Source organism: Triturus cristatus, chromosome 5_1 (assembly GCF_964204655.1).
Source record: "Triturus cristatus chromosome 5_1, aTriCri1.1, whole genome shotgun sequence".
NCBI lineage: Eukaryota > Metazoa > Chordata > Amphibia > Caudata > Salamandridae > Triturus > Triturus cristatus.
In genome coordinates this window covers 10,189,624-10,207,936 of record NC_140587.1, presented here as the reverse complement: position 1 = coordinate 10,207,936, position 18,313 = coordinate 10,189,624, and the positions used below count along the sequence as shown (strand labels likewise).

Sequence of the window (18,313 nt, the reverse complement as noted above, 5' to 3'; positions counted from 1 at the left end):
GGAGGCCCGACAGAACTTCAAAAGAAACATCCTCTGCCTGTTGCAAGTCAGGCATGCCGACCTCCTGAACTAGATCACCCCCAGCAGAACTGCCACAAAGGCTGACTCGCGCTAATTGCATCCTATCGACGGCGGGCGGGAGCTTTGTTTTTCCTTGTTGACCTGCTCAGTGTCCCAAGCAGTGCATCAAGGAAAAACAAAAATCCCGCCCGCGGTCTCTGTTACTCCGATAAGATGTATTTCTTAATGTCACTCTCTGGCGACCTCACTTCCTGCAGTGCAGGACCACATGAGGTCACATCCGGATTTAATGGGCAGGCCCCAGCACCTCCCATGTTTTATCTGCAGAGTGTGGGCTGTGTCAGTCAGTGACTGACTCAGACAGCCCGGCGCACGGCGCCACGGGCGGCCCGGTAAATAACTAACTAATGCTGGCAGGCGGCTGAGTGAGGCCGCAATTGTAACAATGTAGCGCTGCAGCACTCAGTGACGCAGCCAGAGCTGAGGTCGCGAAATTCGCCATCCCTCCACTCCTACAGCCTCGCGTGCGCACGCACACACACGCACGCATCCACTCCTCACACGCTTGCTTAGGCATGCTGAAGTGGATGCCTGCTTGTGCCCCACCCCAAGGGGACCAAAAAGTGCATTCTGATAGAGAAGCACTCTATTAGGTCCCTGCTTGTGCCCCTGGGGCACTGTGAAATGCACGCAATGGAAACAAAGATAAACAAACCCCTTTAAGGGCTTGTCTTGAAGCGAGGAGCGGTGGCGCAACATATAAGGCTGCCGACCTTGAAGCTGGAGAGCAGAGTTCAATCCTGGCTTGGGGTGTATTAATTATAAATGATTAAAAGAATGTCCTCGTGTGGGCTGTATTAATCATAAAATACAAATAATAAATAATTAAAGCGAGACTTGGGCTGTGTTAATCCTAAATAATTAAACAGAGATCTCAGAGTGTGGAGAAATAAATAAAACAAGCATTGTAGGGAGAGACAAATTAAACAAGCATTGGCAATGGGGTTGTGAGAAGCCATCGGAAGAAAGTAGTCTGTACAGTAAAGGGGCCAATAGCCGTGGAAGGACACAAATGAAGACATGTCCATCATAAGGAGGGACTAACAAGCCTACAATTTAAGACACCAGACAATGATGGGTGGAGATGGGTGTAGAGTGGGCGGAGCTTATATACACTATAGTGTATACTGCATGTCTCAACGAGACAGCGCAAGCGCTGCCTAGGTGAGACCTAATAAATGAACAGTCCATTTCAATCATGACTTCGCAGCCCTTTCAGGTTTGGACGTGAGAACTGGGAATCTCACACTGAATTTAAAAAATAACAATTCTAAACCCATTTAGGACTATTTTTAAAAGCATGCTTAAAAAACAGGGGGAAGACCTGATTTGGCTGTCATCTCCTGCTTTGACTTTATAGTCAGTAGACTGATGGATTCACACTTTAATTCTAAGATTGTCAGTTCCATGCCCAATTATCAGAATAATCTAAAGAAGGTAATACCATTAAGAGTCCTGAAAATCTGGATTGATTTGAGTCTCTTAGACCAATTCTGCACACTCTTGCTTATAAAACATAGGCTCTGCTTAGAGTGTTGTAAATTGAAACAAGCATTGGCATAGCCAATAGGTCTCGCCTTTGGGACCTTATAAGTGTTTAGCCATGCAACAGCTGATGTTGTTGCACTAAGGATATTGTGCTGCATAACTAAATACTTATATGGTCCCAAAAAGCGAGACCTATTGGATAAGCCAATGCTTGTTGAAATTGTAAAGTGTCCTATATTGAATGTTAACTGCAGGGCTCTAAAAGAACAGAAACGATAGACCTACACTGAAACCCCCATACCCAGGATTATGAAGCTGCTAATTCAGCGTCACTAGATGTCCCCACGGAGCCCGCACAGTGGTTTACAAAGTACAATTGGTTTTATGATGAAAACCTGCATTCGGCTCTGTGCCCAGGTTACAGAAATAACCCTTTTATTATACACCACATGAATGTTTGCCCTTCACGTTATAACTCGCGGATTTTAAAAGCACTTTAAAAAAGATGTTCTCAAATAAGCATAGTACAAGTGAATAAATGATGATTTAGGAAAGTTACGTGTTCTATCTGTATATTCGTCTTCGTTGAACTCCTTTCCCTTGTTCACCCTCAACCACTCCGCCCTCTTCCTACCCCATGCTATTTCCATCGGCAAAGAGCCAATAAAGGTGGTGAGTGGCATTAACTAACTTCCCTTGACAAAATAAGGTCAGTGGGGGTCTTCCTTTTTGTCAGGGGTGGGGGAGGGCGACTCAAGCCGATTAACTTTGTTTATGCAGTGTTTTGCTGTGCTTTGCGATGCCCCATGTGCGCCTATATTAAGATCTAGAACCCTGCCTTGCCTGTTGCCGCATGAGCGCCTCACCATGCGCCAAACGAGTTCAAGGAGCTTCCATTCTGGGCTTCGCAGCACGCCACAGGCACGTATCTTAAAAGCATGCCAGGCGATTCTTTGTAATTTGTTTGCCCTGTGGATTTCTCGATTTTCAGTCTTCATCTTGGCGTGAAATCGAGACTCTTGTGCTGCAAAAGATCATTCTCAAAATATGTGCATATTTCTTATTTTGTGAAGTGTTTTCATCTCTGTATGGACCTCTGAGTGGCTAGACAGGAAGCGCTAGGCAAGCAGTTTAATCTTAAATCAATGTTAAATTTATTTGCCTGGCTCGTGTGTGCGACGCTGTCCTTCGCAATTTACACATTTCTCTTTTAGAGCCGTCCCAGTTGGACTGGCTCGCCTGACTTCCTTTTGTGCTAAAAGGTTTCTTATCCTTATGGGGCCATGTGTTTGGCCCCATAAAGATAAAAAAACTTTTACGCCAGCAGTAAGTCCGGGCAGCCAGTCCAACTGGACTGCTCTAAAAGAGAAAAGTGTACATCACTAGACGCTCTTTTCCAATGGCTGGCCACCGTTTAGCATAAACGGTGACGCCAGCCAGTGGAAAAGAGGGGTGGGGCTTAAAGTCCATTAGAGAAATCTACCCTAACTCATTAAATCACGCCAGCGAGACTGCGCATATCTGCGCAGTCTATGCCAGGCGAGACCTAAAAAGGGATTTCACAATTAATCACTATATTTAAATGTTAAGGGCTGAAATTCAGTTCACTCTAAAGTCCCTAGCGTAAAAATAAAGCGCCCCAGCTGTGCTGATGTAAATGCGTGTTGCACCCCTGGGATAGGATACTTGTAACACCACCCCTCGAATGAATAGCAAATGAGAAGCATCTGCAGTAGGGGAGATAGTTGAACAAGCATGGAGGATAGAAACTGACTAACAACAGTAGAAAGATTGGTGGGATCCACACCCCTAAAATGTTACTTTGTCTGGCATTTTTATAAACACCCTGGGCCCGATTCACAGAACTAACTTAAGACAAAATCCTAAACTTACTACCATTTTGGTATTCACAGAAGACACTTACTCATTTCGGTATTCACAGAAGTTAGGAGTCCTAACTTTAGGACTCCTAAATGCCTTCTGTGAATACCGAAATTCTTAAAATTAGGATTTATCTCAATTTAGTAGTAGTAAAGTTAGGACTCCTAACTTTAGGACTGCTAAATGCCTTCTGTGAATACCGAAAGCCTTAAAATTAAGATTTTTCTCAGTTTAGTAGTAGTATAGTTAGGACTCCTAACTTTAGGACTCTTAAATGCCTTCTGTGAATACCGAAATTCTTAAAAATAGGATTTTTCTCAATTTAGTAGTAGTATAGTTAGGACTCCTAACTTTGGGACACCTAAATTCCTTCTGTGAATACCAAAAGTCCTAAAATTAGTATTTTTCTCAATTTAGTAGTACTAAAGTTAGGACTCTTAACTTTAGGACTCCTAAATGCCTTCTGTGAATACCGAAAGCCTTAAAATTAGGATTTTTCTCAGTTTAGTAGAAGTAAAGTTAGGAGTCCTAACTTTAGGACTCCTAAACTGAGAAAAATCCTAATTTTAAGACTTTCGGTATTAACAGAAGGCATTTAGGAGTCCTAATCTTAGGACTCCTAACTTCTGTGAATACCGAAGTGAGTAAGTGTCTTCTGTGAATACCAAAATGAGTAAGTGTCTTCTGTGAATACCAAAATCAGTAAGTGCCTTCTGTGAATACCAAAATGGTAGTAAGTTTAGGATTTTGTCTTAAGTTAGTTCTGTGAATCGGGCCCACAATGACCTCGGGTTGAACTAGGCCCCCAAAACGAATGCATCCACCCTGCACCACAGGATCCACTGGTGAACATATGAAGATGAATATAGCATACAGGTAGAGGTTGAAAGACAAAGGAAGTGAAGAAAGGACAGAAACCAGAGTGAGCAGACCGAGGACCACAAGAACTAGAAGTGAATAGGTTTTAAACTGGGAAATGCGAAAAAGCTAGAAGTAAGGGGAAAGGTGTGTGACCGAATGCGGGAAAAGTATGTGCATGAAATCACCCAAAAACAAAGTGAGGATTAAGAATATAAAAACGTTGAAGGGTTGAAGGTGAGCGACTAATGGAGCCGGTTATCATCCTATGACGACAAGTGATCTTCTGATGTTGGAGTCAAGTAATATTTCTATGCTAAGCGGTCAAATAACTCTCGTGCTCACGTCAACTCACTTTTTCATATGGAGTCGTGGATCTTTCTTTATGCTAGGGGGTCATCTAAACTTTTCATACTGAAAGAGAAGTCGAGGAAAGTTTTTATGCTAAGGGGTAAAGTCGGCTTCTCAAATAAAAGATTAAACTTATTCAGCTGAGGAGACACTTCAGCGTCGCAGGGGAAGGAGTCATGTAACTTTCCTCAATCTAATATGTCAAGTAAGCTTCTCATAGTAAGGGATCAAATAACATTCTCTGATGAAATCTCTAGCCACTTCCTCATGTTATGGGGTCCAGGATGACTCATTTCATACTGAAAAGGAACCTCTCACGCCAAGGTGTGAAGCAAACTTCTCATGTTACACTCACGGGACCTCAAGTGTATTGGTCAAGCAACTAAGTATTGAAGTAACCTCTGAATGCTCAGCAGTCAAGGAATAAGCTCTTCTTGTGGACATACCCTCACCGTTTCTGGCACATGACCTTAAATGTAGGAATCAGGACAGCTTGATGTGGGATAGACGTTTATAGAACCCGAAGAAACCAATCTTTTAAAGGTTATTAGAACATTGGAATGTTGGGAGCTCGATTGAAGACAGTGGCGTGCTCCAGGCTTCTACGGCCGTTGAAGGCCCGCAAAGCAACATTCCAATGTTTTCACAAGCGCCTCTCGGAGCCTGAGGGGTTTTAAGCCCCCTTGGACTCCGAGAGGCCTTTGTTTTATTTATTAGAACATTCTGCCCTCTAGTGGCAGAATGTTTTAATAGCCTTATAGCCCTTCGTAGCTGGGCTGTACCGGCTAATAATGTCCTGCGCCATTGTTAAAGCCCTGGCCTTCAGCTCGGGCCTTTAACGCTGGAGCGGACCTTTAATAGCAAGTATAGCCCGATATGGCGGGCTATAAGGCTATAATAATTATGCCAGCTAGTTTTATGTGTAACACTTGACAGAAACAGTGTTACAAATATTGAACTCAATAGCACTCATTTTCCTCCGCAGCATAAAAGGCCGACTTTGGTCGGCCAGGATTTTAAACTCAGATCTTCTGTTTTCAGCACGGTGCCAAAAACACGCGTCATTGGTTTATCAGCATGCTATCACTTGTTGCATTCTTGTAACCGTATTGGGCAACCTAGGGAGTTCTTAGCATCTTTAGCTACAGATAATAGAATTGGAGAACTTTATGTAGAAGATCATGTTATTTCACATTTGCTCCTATCCTTTGTTATGTTGTCTTTTCTTTATGCTATGATAGTGAACATTGTTGCCCATAACTATCAGCATCAAGGAATGCAGGCCATGTCTGCTCTTTTTATCAGAAGAGCTGTTCTTTGTAGGAACCATGACTTTTCCTTATACTCATCTATGTAATTAACACGGCCTTTCCGGTTCGGAGCTCAGCTGCCCGGCGCAGTCTCACCTCGTGGCATGAGTCTAGATACCCTTGTCGCTCAGCCAGAGCCTTCCCCTGGAACCAACATGGTGGCATCGGTTGAAATTTGGACTGCAGCTCCATATTGTATTGCGATGCCATTTTGCAGCCTTGCTTTGCTGCCCTGCTATCCAGCCCGAAGCTCGACTGCTGGCTCTAACTATCAGCATTGTTGCAGCCTTACTTTGCCGCCTTCCAAACTAGTGATTTGCTCCACACTACAACCTTGCTTTGCTACTTTTCCGGTGGGAGCTGCCCCGGGATCGGCTGCCTGACAGGGACCACTCCCTCGATCCCGGGTCTGTGGCCTCCACATTGCGACCTTGGACCCTGGTCTGACCGAGTTCCCCTAATCAATGAAGAGAACTGATCGGCGACACTGCTGACCCCACAGCCCTGTCGCGGTCGGCCTTCCTCTTGTTTCCATGATCTCCAGCCCGCCTCCCCCCATGACACCCTGGTTGCTTCCCCCTACCTGCACCTCAAGTGGATCCAACTATGCTGGTCTTAGGACCTGGATGTTTGTATGCACCCCACCATTTTGGTTTACTTTATTTTCTTTCAGTGCCCAGGACACGGACCCACCATTTTGGCATCCTTTGTCCGTTCCTCCTTTCCTCCGGATCCCATGTGGGTGACCTCGAATGTTGTCTCCTCCATTGGACTGCTCCATCACAAGGGACTGACCTTCTCCTTTTACCCCCCTAGGTCTTCTACACCCCCCTCACCTTCGACTGTCTCATTTTACTGGATTGTTGAGACTACTGTTCCCAATTCCCTACACCACTCTCTCTTTCATCCCGCTCACCTATTTCTTGGGATGCTATGACTATTGATCCTCTGCCGGTCACATATCTGTCCTGATCTGCTCCCCTTTCCCCCATTACTGATTTTCCCACTTCCCACTTTGCGCCTCATGCTGCCTTCTCTACGCCTCGCCCACTTCCCTCTATGCTCCATAGGACTCTCTCTATGATTAGCTTTGCCTTGTGTTTGTTTTTGAACTGATGTAATGTAGTAACTCTGTATTGTTCCATCACCCCCGGTGACCGTCCCTGTGATACTGCCTTTTCCGACCTGACCGTAAAAATGTGATACTGCCTGTACCGGCCTGACCTTAAAATGGCGACCAAACTTTCCTCCCGGGCCACTTCTTCCCTTTCCCTCTGCAATCATTTGTTCCCAATGTTTGTGCCATCTCCATATTCTGCCTACGCTCTCTTCACCCTTTAACTCGCTTTTTACTGCTAGCCCTCCGTGTTTGACCATTAGGGTAACTGATTTTGATTAAGCTACGTTCATTTTGCAGACTACTCATATTATTTTCTTGGCTTTTTCCTACTACCTCCAATGTTAGTTGCTCTAGGGCAGTAGGCATCTGTACCAGCGTACCTACTCTCTTTTCCCCCATTCTGCTATATAGGTCCTCCCTTACCGCTCAACTGTCCCTTAATGGCCTCCTTGAATGTGCCACTTGCCAAAGCAATCTTTCTCCCCTTGTTGGGGAGGGAACCAGCATTTATGCCTTGGAGTCTCAGATACACCTCTGAGAGAGTCTACAGTGTTAAGGGTTTCACACATAGCGGAGGTTTGTGACTGTTCCCATTATCGCTGGGAACTCAGCACTGTACACCGTTAAAAGGTGCTCTCTTTGAAACCTTTTGATGATCTCCCCTAGGCTGATACTTTAACCCTCTGATGTACTTCGGCGACTGAACAACCTTTGGCTGATGACCGGTGGAGTTGCCCTGTGCAGCTATTGAGGAATTTGGCTCCGATTCCCCCCTTACCATCACCTACCCTGCCGATCGTCAGACACTGTTTCTTTTCTTGTTACCCTGTTGTGTTTTCTACCCCCTCCCTCCCCTCTTTCCTCCCTCACTCCTTATCTTCCTCTTCTATTCCTTCTCTCCATCCCCCTGCCTGCTTTTTCTTCCCCATACCTGAGCCATGCCTTTGTAACTCATGTATCCCAGTAACTACGTACCTGAAACTGCTGTAACTATATAACTATGTTTTGAAGCATTTGTACATCCTCATGTAAAGCGCTCTGATACCTCTGGGTTTGGCCAGTGCTATAAAAAACTTTTCAAATAAAATAAAAAAAATATGGTTTTGTTTTTACCTATGGCTATAGTTCTTGTTTGAACTCATGTATGGTTTATGTTTTGACCTATGTCTATAGTTCTTATTTGAACTCATATATGGTTTTTGTTTTTACTTCTGTATTTATTTTTTATTTGAACTCGTATATGGTTTATGTTTTGACCTATGTCTATAGGTCTGGTTTGAACTCATGTATTTTTTTTTACGTATGTCTATAGTTCTTGTTTGAACTCATGTATGGTTTATGTTTTGACGTATGTCTATAGTGCTTGTTTGAACTCATGTATGGTTTATGTTTTGACCTGTGACTATAGTTTTTGTTGAACTCATGTATGTTTTTTGTTTTGACCTATGGCTATAGTTCTTGTTTAAACTCATGTATGATTATGTTTTGACCTATGTCTATAGTTATGGTTTGAAACATGTATGGTTTGTTGTTTTGACCTATGTCTATAGTTCTTGTTTGAACTCATGTATGGTTTTTGTTTTGACCTATGTCTATAGTCCTGGTTTGAACTCATGTATGGTTTTTGTTTTGACCTATGGCTATATTTCTGATTTGAACTCATGTATGATTTATGTTTTGACCTATGTCTATAGTTTTTTTTAACTCATGTATGGTTTGTTGCTTTGACCTATGTCTATAGTTCTTGTTTGAACTCATGTATGGTTTTTGTTTTGATCTATGGCTATAGTTCTTGTTTAAACTCATGTATGGTTTGTTGTTTTGACCTATGTCTATAGTTCTTGTTTGAACTCATGTATGGTTTTTGTTTTGACCTATGTCTATAGTCCTGGTTTGAACTCATGTATGGTTTTTGTCTTGACCTATGTCTATAGTTTTGGTTTGAACTCATATGATTTATGTTTTGACCAATGGCTATAGTTCTGGTTTGAACTCATCTATGGTTTATGTTTTGGCCTATGGCTATAGTTCTGGTTTGATCTCATTTATGGTTTATGTTTTGACCTATGCCTATAATTCTGGTTTGAATTCATGTTTGTTTTTTGTTTTGACCTATGTCTGTAGTTCTGGTTTGAACTCATGTATGTTTTTTGTTTTGACATATGGCTATAGTTCTTGTTTGAACTCATGTATGGTTTATGTTTTGACCTATGTCTATAGTGCTTGTTTGAACTCATGTATGGTGTTTGTTTTGATCTACGTCTATAGTTCTGATTTGAACTCATGTATGGTTTTTGTTTTGACCTATGTCTATAGTTCTGGTTTGAACTCATGTATGTTTTTTGTTTTGACCTATGTCTGTAGTTCTGGTTTGAACTCATGTATGTTTTTTGTTTTGACATATGGCTATAGTTCTTGTTTGAACTCATGTATGGTTTATGTTTTGACCTATGTCTATAGTGCTTGTTTGAACTCATGTATGGTTTTTGTTTTGACCTATGGCTATATTTCTGATTTGAACTCATGTATGATTTATGTTTTGACCTATGTCTATAGTGCTTGTTTTAACTCATGTATGGTTTATGTTTGGACCTATGACTATAGTTCTTGTTTGAACTCATGTATAGTTTTTGTTTTGACCTATGTCTATAGTTTTTTTTAACTCATGTATGGTTTGTTGTTTTGACCTATGTCTATAGTTCTTGTTTGAACTCATGTATGGTTTTTGTTTTGACCTATGGCTATAGTTCTTGTTTAAACTCATGTATGGTTTTTTGTTTTGACCTATGTCTATAGTTCTTGTTTGAACTCATGTATGGTTTTGGTTTTGACCTATGTCTACAGTCCTGGTTTGAACTCATGTATGGTTTTTGTCTTGACCTATGTCTATAGTTTTGGTTTGAACTCATATGATTTATGTTTTGACCAATGGCTATAATTCTGGTTTGAACTCATCTATGGTTGATGTTTTGACCTATGGCTATAGTTCTGGTTTGAACTCATTTATGGTTTATGTTTTGACCTATGCCTATAATTCTGGTTTGAATTCATGTATGTTTTTTGTTTTGACCTATGTCTGTAGTTCTGGTTTGAACTCATGTATGTTTTTTGTTTTGACATATGGCTATAGTTCTTGTTTGAACTCATGTATGGTTTATGTTTTGACCTATGTCTATAGTGCTTGTTTGAACTCATGTATGGTGTTTGTTTTGACCTACGTCTATAGTTCTGGTTTGAACTCCTGTATGGTTTTTGTTTTGACCTATGTATTTATTTTTTGTTTGAACTCATGTGTGGTTTTTGTTTTGACCTATGTCTATAGGTCTTGTTTGAACTCATGTATGGTTTTTGTTTTGACCTATGTCTACAGTTCTGGTTTGAACTCATGTATGGTTTTTGTTTTGACCTATGTCTATAGTTCTGGTTTGAACTCATGTATGTTTTTTGTTTTGACCTATGTCTGTAGTTCTGGTTTGAACTCATGTATGTTTTTTGTTTTGACATATGGCTATAGTTCTTGTTTGAACTCATGTATGGTTTATGTTTTGACCTATGTCTATAGTGCTTGTTTGAACTCATGTATGGTTTATGTTTTGACCTATGTCTATAGTTCTTGTTTGAACTCATGTATGGCTTATGTTTTGACCTAAGTTTATAGTTCTTGTTTGAACTCATGTATGGTGTATATTTTGACCTATGTCTATAGTTCTTGTTTGAACTCATGTATGGTTTTTGTTTTGACCTATGGCTATAGTTCTTGAGTTGACCTGTGTCTATTGCTCCTTACATAACCCATCACCCCTTCCGGGTGAAGCCTCGGTCCAGCCACCCACAGAGATTTCTGCTTGGCCTTTGCGTTTGAGCAGCTGAGTCTGGCTTTTGTGGAAGCTTTGATGTCCCTTGTGTTTCAGGCTGAGAGTTCTGAGCGTCTTTGTGATACTTGTACTGAGACTCTTTGAATCTGAATTCTCACCTGTTGCCCAGGAGTCCAATAATGAAGGTCAGAAGGTGAGTGATGTCCAAAGCCCCGGACTGGCCCTGCTTCCACTTCTGCACCTCCTCGATGGTCTTGTCATTGGGGCAGGCGAAGTAGGCGTCTTGGAAGTAGTGACTGGCGGGGAGGGCGCAGTGAACGAATGGGACAAAGGACATTTCTAGGAACGTGCCTTCCTTCACAGCACCTGTTGGAGAGAGTTTCACACATGAGGAAAGAGCTGTGAATAAGACGAGTCAGATGTCTGCAATGTCATCAAAGGTGGATTTTCATGCATCTGCAGCGCCCTCCTCATTAGCAGTTAACACTTCATAGATGGTAGTTGCCAGGCTCCCTCGGAATGGGACAGGTTCAACTTTCACAGGAGGGCAGTGGAACAGGGCATTACCTCCTTGTCCATCTTCCCTGCCACAGTAATCAACACATGAGTTTTAGGTTCCCACAGAACCTCCTAGTAAAAGAAATTCAAACTACCAGCCTCCTATCCCTCCAATATGGCCCCCTCCTCCTTCCACCAATGGGATAAAAGGTGGTACCACACAATCCAAGACCTGTTGTTTAATTTCTGCACTGCTCCGAGTGCTGTTTTCCTGTTTTTCAGGTAAGTGGGATCGAGGTCATGCTTCAGCGGACTCTGGTATCACCGAGGTCAAGGTTTGCTGGGCATGCTGTGGCGATCTCTCTCTTTAAATTTATTTTGAATTTTCACACTCCCCGGGTCCTGCTTTAGCGGACTTCAGGGAGCGTGGAGCCGGCGTCTTCGGACTGCCCACCCGCTGTGAGATAATTGCCAAGTACCTGGCCGGTCGTGTCCTGCCTGAACTGACTTGACGGTGGGTCGCGGTCTTTGTAGTAGAGTGTGGTCAGGGCATGAGTCGGGGGTACACACGGGTACACAGCATCCACCTACTCTTTTCACAGGGTGGACGCCGTCCACCCTGCCAAGAAGTTGGGCCCCTCTGAAAAAGATGCTGAATTTGTCCCGGTGTAACTTGCAAACACCGGGACACTTTCAGAAGCACCTGCACGTTGTTGTCTGCTTTCGATCGCAACAATGTGCAGGCGGGGATGGGTCTTTCTTAGTTCTGGCTCATGCTGGGTCCATAACAAAGGCCGAATCTGAGGAGTCATCAGGCCTCCTTTTGTTTGAGTCTCCTGACTGGCAGCAGTCAGGAGCCTCACACCTAGAAGCAAATGCAGCAGAGGAGAACAAAAAGGCTCACACCTTGTTGGCACTTTACATACTTAAGAGAGGCAGCTTTTCACTTTGTTCAGGCTCTGTTTAGAATGTCAGATGCACTGTAAGAATGTCAGATGTGTTGATCTTTCCCAGTATTTACACAAAATAAAAAGCATTTATAAAGTGCTTGCTACCCCTGAGGAGGTGTTGTAGTAATTTAAAGAATTTAAATATCACTATTTTTTCTTGTAAAGCACAATGGGTAGAGGAAGCTTACGCTGACAAAAGGCAACTGTTAGACCTGGCACCTTGGCGTGAGTTTCCCTTCCACTTTTTGATGGTGTGCCTCAGCTGTTTTGCTGGTGTTGTCCGCTCAGGGCACTGCGCCACGGCTAATCCGTGCCGCAGTGCAAGTGCTCCCTAGGTAAAGTGTACCTGTAATTGATGCTCATGATTGGTTTATTGGATTTACTGTCAGTCCCCAGTAAAGTGCACCAGGGGTGCCAGGGCTTGTAAATGCCAATGCTGCTGGTGGGCTTGCAGCGCTGGTTGCGCCACCCACAGAAAGCGACCTTGTAAAATGTGTCTAGGGTCTGCCACCGCAGACCCTGCGTGCAGTCTGGGACTGTCGCGCGGACTGCGCAAGTGCCCCCACTTGCCAGTCCCTCAACCTTCCCTTACCTACATATTAGCCACCCCTCTGGTAGGCCCAAGGGCAGGGGTGCATTGTAGGCATAAGGTAGGACATGCCCTGATGTGTGTGGCATGTCCTAGTAGTGAATTACAGCCCTTTTCGTTTTTCACTATTGAAGGCTACCTGCTCTCCATAGGCCAGAATGGGCTGCTGGAGTCACTACACGCTGTGACCCCAGTGGACTCAGAGAGCATGGTAGAATGTCAAGTTTAGTATGCCTGAACTCAGAATAATAAAATACTTCTTGTAGTCAAGTTTATTTTAATATCCTGGGTTTGTAAATACTACTTTTAGAAAGTTAGTATTTACTGACCTGGCCATTTCAGTCCGCCTCTGCTGTGTGTGTGTGTTCTGCCTAGCAACAGTAAGGAGCAGGGTTGGGGAATCCCCAGAGACAGGTTGGCTGCCAGGTGGTGGGTAGAGAGATGACACCAGGATGGGTGGGAGGAGTACACCTTGCCTCTTGAATAGACCTGTGCTCTGCCACCACAAAGCCGGCGCCACCCCCTGCGGAGCGGCTGATGTCTCTGCCCTGCTGCTGAAAGAAAAGAGCAGAGTCACCATAACAAAGTGCTCCAGAACTGGACTGGGCCAGGCCCAGGCCCCCTGGCGCTACAGAACAAAAGAATCACTGTATAAAAGTAGGAGCCTGGCTCCTAAGAAATCAGAATCCTGTTTTACCACAAAGAACCTCTGCCCGATTAGAAGGAGAAGAAGACGCTGGAGGAGCTGGCCTGCTGCTTGCCTTGCTGAGAAAGGAGAGGAAGAGACTTGCTGAAAAGACTTTGCTGCTTTGTGCTTGAACATTCTCCAAGGGCTTGATCTGAGCTTGCCCCCTGAACTGAACCCCAGGACCAGTGGGTTCTCTGTGCTTTTGCTCGTCCTCCAATTCGAGCCGTGTGTGCATCCCGCTGGAGAGAGACTGCGCCCCTCATCGCCCCTCCTAGGGCCGTGACACTCAGGAGCTTGCCTGCCTCAACCCCGTGAGAGCCCCGCTCCGTCTGGAGCCGCTCTCTGTCCCCGGGCTAGGTTGCCTGCACCCCTGTCACCGCCTGCCACTGGAGCGCGCTGAAAGCGCTGTCACCCCTCCCGCCGGAATCCTTCCAACGATCGTGATCTTCGCCGGGTCACCAGCTGCACGGACCGTGCCCTGTGACCCCGCTTCGTTATCCTTGGAACACCCCCAGGCCGTGCCGCCCCCGCTGTGGAGACCCCCCTGCACCGCCGTGCTAAGGGTCGCTGGCCGTGCCTGCCTACTTGCCCACACCCGCTGATTGAGGACCCAAGAACACTTCCCAAGCTGAGAGTCGCACCGACCGGTGCCGACCCTCCACATCACTAAAGGAGTTCCAGTATCGGGCTCGGGGCCCGCAACGCCTTATTTCCCCGTTAACCTCACCGCACCGCACGCCCGTCTCACCTCCCGCCGCCCCGGAGCTGCCGGGAGGAGCTGTGCACGGCGCAGGCGCACCCACGACAGATGCGTGAGCCGCGGCAGGCCTGAAGTAAGTCAAGACTGGAATCCCTCAAGTGACATTGGTAAAAGACTAAAGAAGTACCCGCTTAAAGAACTGCTTGCCTGCTTTATAACCTGGTGGCATCCAAACAACGTTACTAGTCTTGTGATAAGTCTGCATATTAAGATAACTATTTTTATATAAAGGAGCGTATTTTCACATACCTAAGCCTGGTGTCCGTTTCTGGGGGGATTGATGTGTTTACTGTGTGTGTGATTATAATTGCTTAACCAACAACGCCTGAAGAATCGCCTTGGCTGCTCACGCCACGCACCTAGAGGGTGAGCAAGGGTCATTCCAAAAGGGGTTATCCTTTGCCCTGACGTGGAGGAGAGGGTCCCTGCTTGACACAAGGACATCCTTGCGCCAATCAGAGATCCCCGACTCTAACATTATTGGCAGCGGCTGGGATTTCGGATTTGCATTTGTAATTTGCATACAGTGAATTATTAATCACCAGATAGTGAGAGCAGACCAAGTAACGCAGCCACAGGTTTTCATTTTTTAACTGTTGAGACATCGACCATTACTGCAACCATGCCTGGCTCACTCCCTGCTGGAAGAGCACTCTCTGTGATTTCTGGAATGGATGAGGTGGATTGGGAGAGACTGGAAGGTTACACAGCGGAGCAATTGAAAGGCTACAGTGTAAAATTCAGAGTCCCCCATGCTGGATTCAGGAAGAAGAACCAGTACACCAAGGCGTTGAGAGCCTGGAAGGAGTCAAGAGACCCACAGAATGCGGGGGACATCGTTCCACCCGACAACCTTGGGGAGCCCAGCAGAGTCCTGTCGCCAGAGGCAGACAGGGCAGCAGACAGGGCTCATGCAATGGAGATGGCAAAGTTGGCAGGACAGATGGAAATGGAAAAGCAGAAGTTGGCCTTGGAGGCACAACAACGCCAAATGGATCATGATATAAGATTGAAGGAGTTGGAGCTGAAGGCGAAAAGTTTGGACACCGCTCCTTCTGGTGGCAGCACTCCACCGGTGCAGGTAGAGTCCAAGGTGTACATCCCCAAAGATGTAGTAAAGGAGTATTTTAGAAAGGATGACATAGGGCAGTGGTTTAGAGCCTATGAGGTGGCCATGTCTTCACACCGGGTCCCTGAGAAAGACTGGGGAGCGGGGTTGTGGGGAAGGTTCCTTGCTGAAGGGCGTGACACACTGTTAGATTTGCCCCTAGAAGTCCAGACCTCATACCCCCATATGAAGGAAGCTTTAATGACCAGGTATGGGTTAACTCCTGAGCTATATAGACAGAGGTTCAGGGAGACTAAGAAGATCCCTGAGAGTACGTATGTGGAGTATGTAACTTTTTTCTGCAGAGCACTGGATGGTTGGGTGAAGGGTAGCAAAGTGAATGATTATCAAGGGCTGCTTGATTTAATTGCATGGGAGCACTTGTCCAGTCAATGTTTTCCTGAGCTACGCCAGCACCTGATTGATAGCAAGCTGTCCAACCCGAGGAAGCTTGCTGAGGAGGCGGACCGCTGGCTCAGCACCAGGGTCCACAAGGGTCAAGTGGGAGACTCCGCCAAAGGTGGGCAGGGTCCCCAGCAGAAGAGTGGGGGGGACAAGGGTAGACAGAAAGGGTTCCAAAAAGGCCCCCAAAGTAATCCCCAAGGGAACCAGCAGAAGGGTTCTCAGCCTACCCCACCCCCGCAGCAGAACGGGGCCCCGACAGGTAGGCCTGTTCCAAAGGGGCCCTTCAATTGTTACAGGTGTGGTGACCCGGGTCACATTGCCTCTGATCCTAAGTGTCGCCTGTTTGGTAAGACAGCACCCACTGGTGCTCCACCCCGGCAAGTAGCTAATGTTAATTTTGGGGAGGAGGTAGCAGTCCAGGGGGGTGGGGGTCCTGTGCATATGACCCTAGTCTCGCTAGGAGACAGGGAGATGGTCCCTGAAACCTACTTACCCTCTAACACTAAGAAATATGGGCAAGTAGTGACCATCAATGGAAAGAAGGTTGAGGCTCTTAGAGATACAGGAGCCAGCGTGACCTCGGTGAGGCAACACCTGGTGTCTCAAGAGCAGATTGTACCCAATGCCTACTGTAGGGTTGTCAATGCTGACAACATGGAGAGTCGTTGACCAATGGCTCAAGTTCCCTTTGAGTGGGGGGAGGTCTCTGGTACTCTACAAGTCGCTGTGAGAACTGACATGCCTGTAGACTGTCTGCTAGGGAACGACCTGGAGAGCTCCCCTTGGGAAAAGGTGGAGAAGACCACGCATCTGAGGATGGTGGGTCTACCCGACTGGGTGTGCGTGACCACCCGGTCCATGGCAGCCAGTAGGGGTGTTGAGAGGGTCCTGGAGCCTGAGGGAGAGGTCCAGGAATAGGTAATAGCACGCACGCGCGCTATGCTACTGGAATTATACTCTACAGCGCTACTTCTATTTTAAAAATACCGCTTTTGTATTTTGTTTGTTTTAATTGTGTTTGCCCCTGCTTTTAAGTCTACCTCTGTGTGCCCACATACCTGCGCTATGCTGCTGGAATTATACTCTACAGCGCTGCTTCTATTTTAAAAATACCGCTTTTGTATTTTGTTTGTTTTAATTGTGTTTGCCCCTGCTTTTAACTCTACCTCTGTGTGCCCACATACCTGCACCTTAAATTGGGCCCCTCACCGCGCTTATTGCGGATCAGTTTCTTCTTTCCTTGCGCCTTCGTGTTTGGCGCCTGGTCGCCATCTTGGGGGTGGCGAGTAGCGAGTGTGCTACTTGTTTGAGCGCTCTAGCGCTCACTAGGACCACAGTTGAGCCCTATTTAAGGTGAGCTTGGCAGTAGCTCGACCTTGGAAAAGGTAATAGCACGCACGCGCGCTATGCTGCTGGAATTATACTCTACAGAGCTGCTTCTATTTTAAAAATACCGCTTTTGTATTTTGTTTGTTTTAATTGTGTTTGCCCCTGCTTTTAAGTCTACCTCTGTGTGCCCACATACCTGCACCTTAAATTGGGCCCCTCACCGCGCTTATTGCGGATCAGTTTCTTCTTTCCTTGCGCCTTCGTGTTTGGCGCCTGGTCGCCATCTTGGGGGTGGCGAGTAGCGAGTGTGCCACTTGTTTGAGCGCTCTAGCGCTCACTAGGACCACAGGTGAGCCCTATTTAAGGTGAGCTTGGCAATAGCTCGACCTTGGAAAAGGTAATAGCACGCACGCGCGATATGCTGCTGGAATTATACTCTACAGCGCTGCTTCTATTTTAAAAATACCGCTTTTGTATTTTGTTTGTTTTAATTGTGTTTGCCCCTGCTTTTAAGTCTACCTCTGTGTGCCCACATACCTGCACCTTAAATTGGGCCCCTCATTGCGCTTATTGCGGATCAGTTTCTTCTTTCCTTGCGCCTTCGTGTTTGGCGCCTGGTCGCCATCTTGGGGGTGGCGAGTAGCGAGTGTGCCACTTGTTTGAGCGCTCTAGCGCTCACTAGGACCACAGGTGAGCCCTATTTAAGGTGAGCTTGGCAGTAGCTCGACCTTGGAAAAGGTAATAGCACGCACGCGCGCTATGCTGCTGGAATTATACTCTACAGCGCTGCTTCTATTTTAAAAATACCGCTTTTGTATTTTGTTTGTTTTAATTGTGTTTGCCCCTGCTTTTAAGTCTACCTCTGTGTGCCCACATACCTGCACCTTAAATTGGGCCCCTCACCGCGCTTATTGCGGATCAGTTTCTTCTTTCCTTGCGCCTTCGTGTTTGGCGCCTGGTCGCCATCTTGGGGGTGGCGAGTAGCGAGTGTGCCACTTGTTTGAGCGCTCTAGCGCTCACTAGGACCACAGGTGAGCCCTACTGAATGCTCGCTCTCTGCGCGCAGCGGTGACGCGCAGCGG

General features: G+C 45.8%; 1 protein-coding gene across 3 annotated transcripts in view; it reads right to left on the bottom strand.

Annotated features, from left to right (window-relative positions):
• Window positions 1-18,313, bottom strand: part of LOC146829947 (nicotinamide N-methyltransferase-like) — a 381,589-nt gene that overhangs the window by 45,735 nt on the left and 317,541 nt on the right. For all 3 annotated transcript variants that reach the window (XM_085604211.1, XM_085604212.1, XM_085604213.1), the window contains one exon: window positions 11,063-11,270. In XM_085604211.1, coding sequence (XP_085460337.1) covers window positions 11,063-11,241 — 179 coding nt within the window. In that variant the 5' untranslated portion in view covers window positions 11,242-11,270. The remainder of the gene's footprint in view (window positions 1-11,062; window positions 11,271-18,313) is intronic.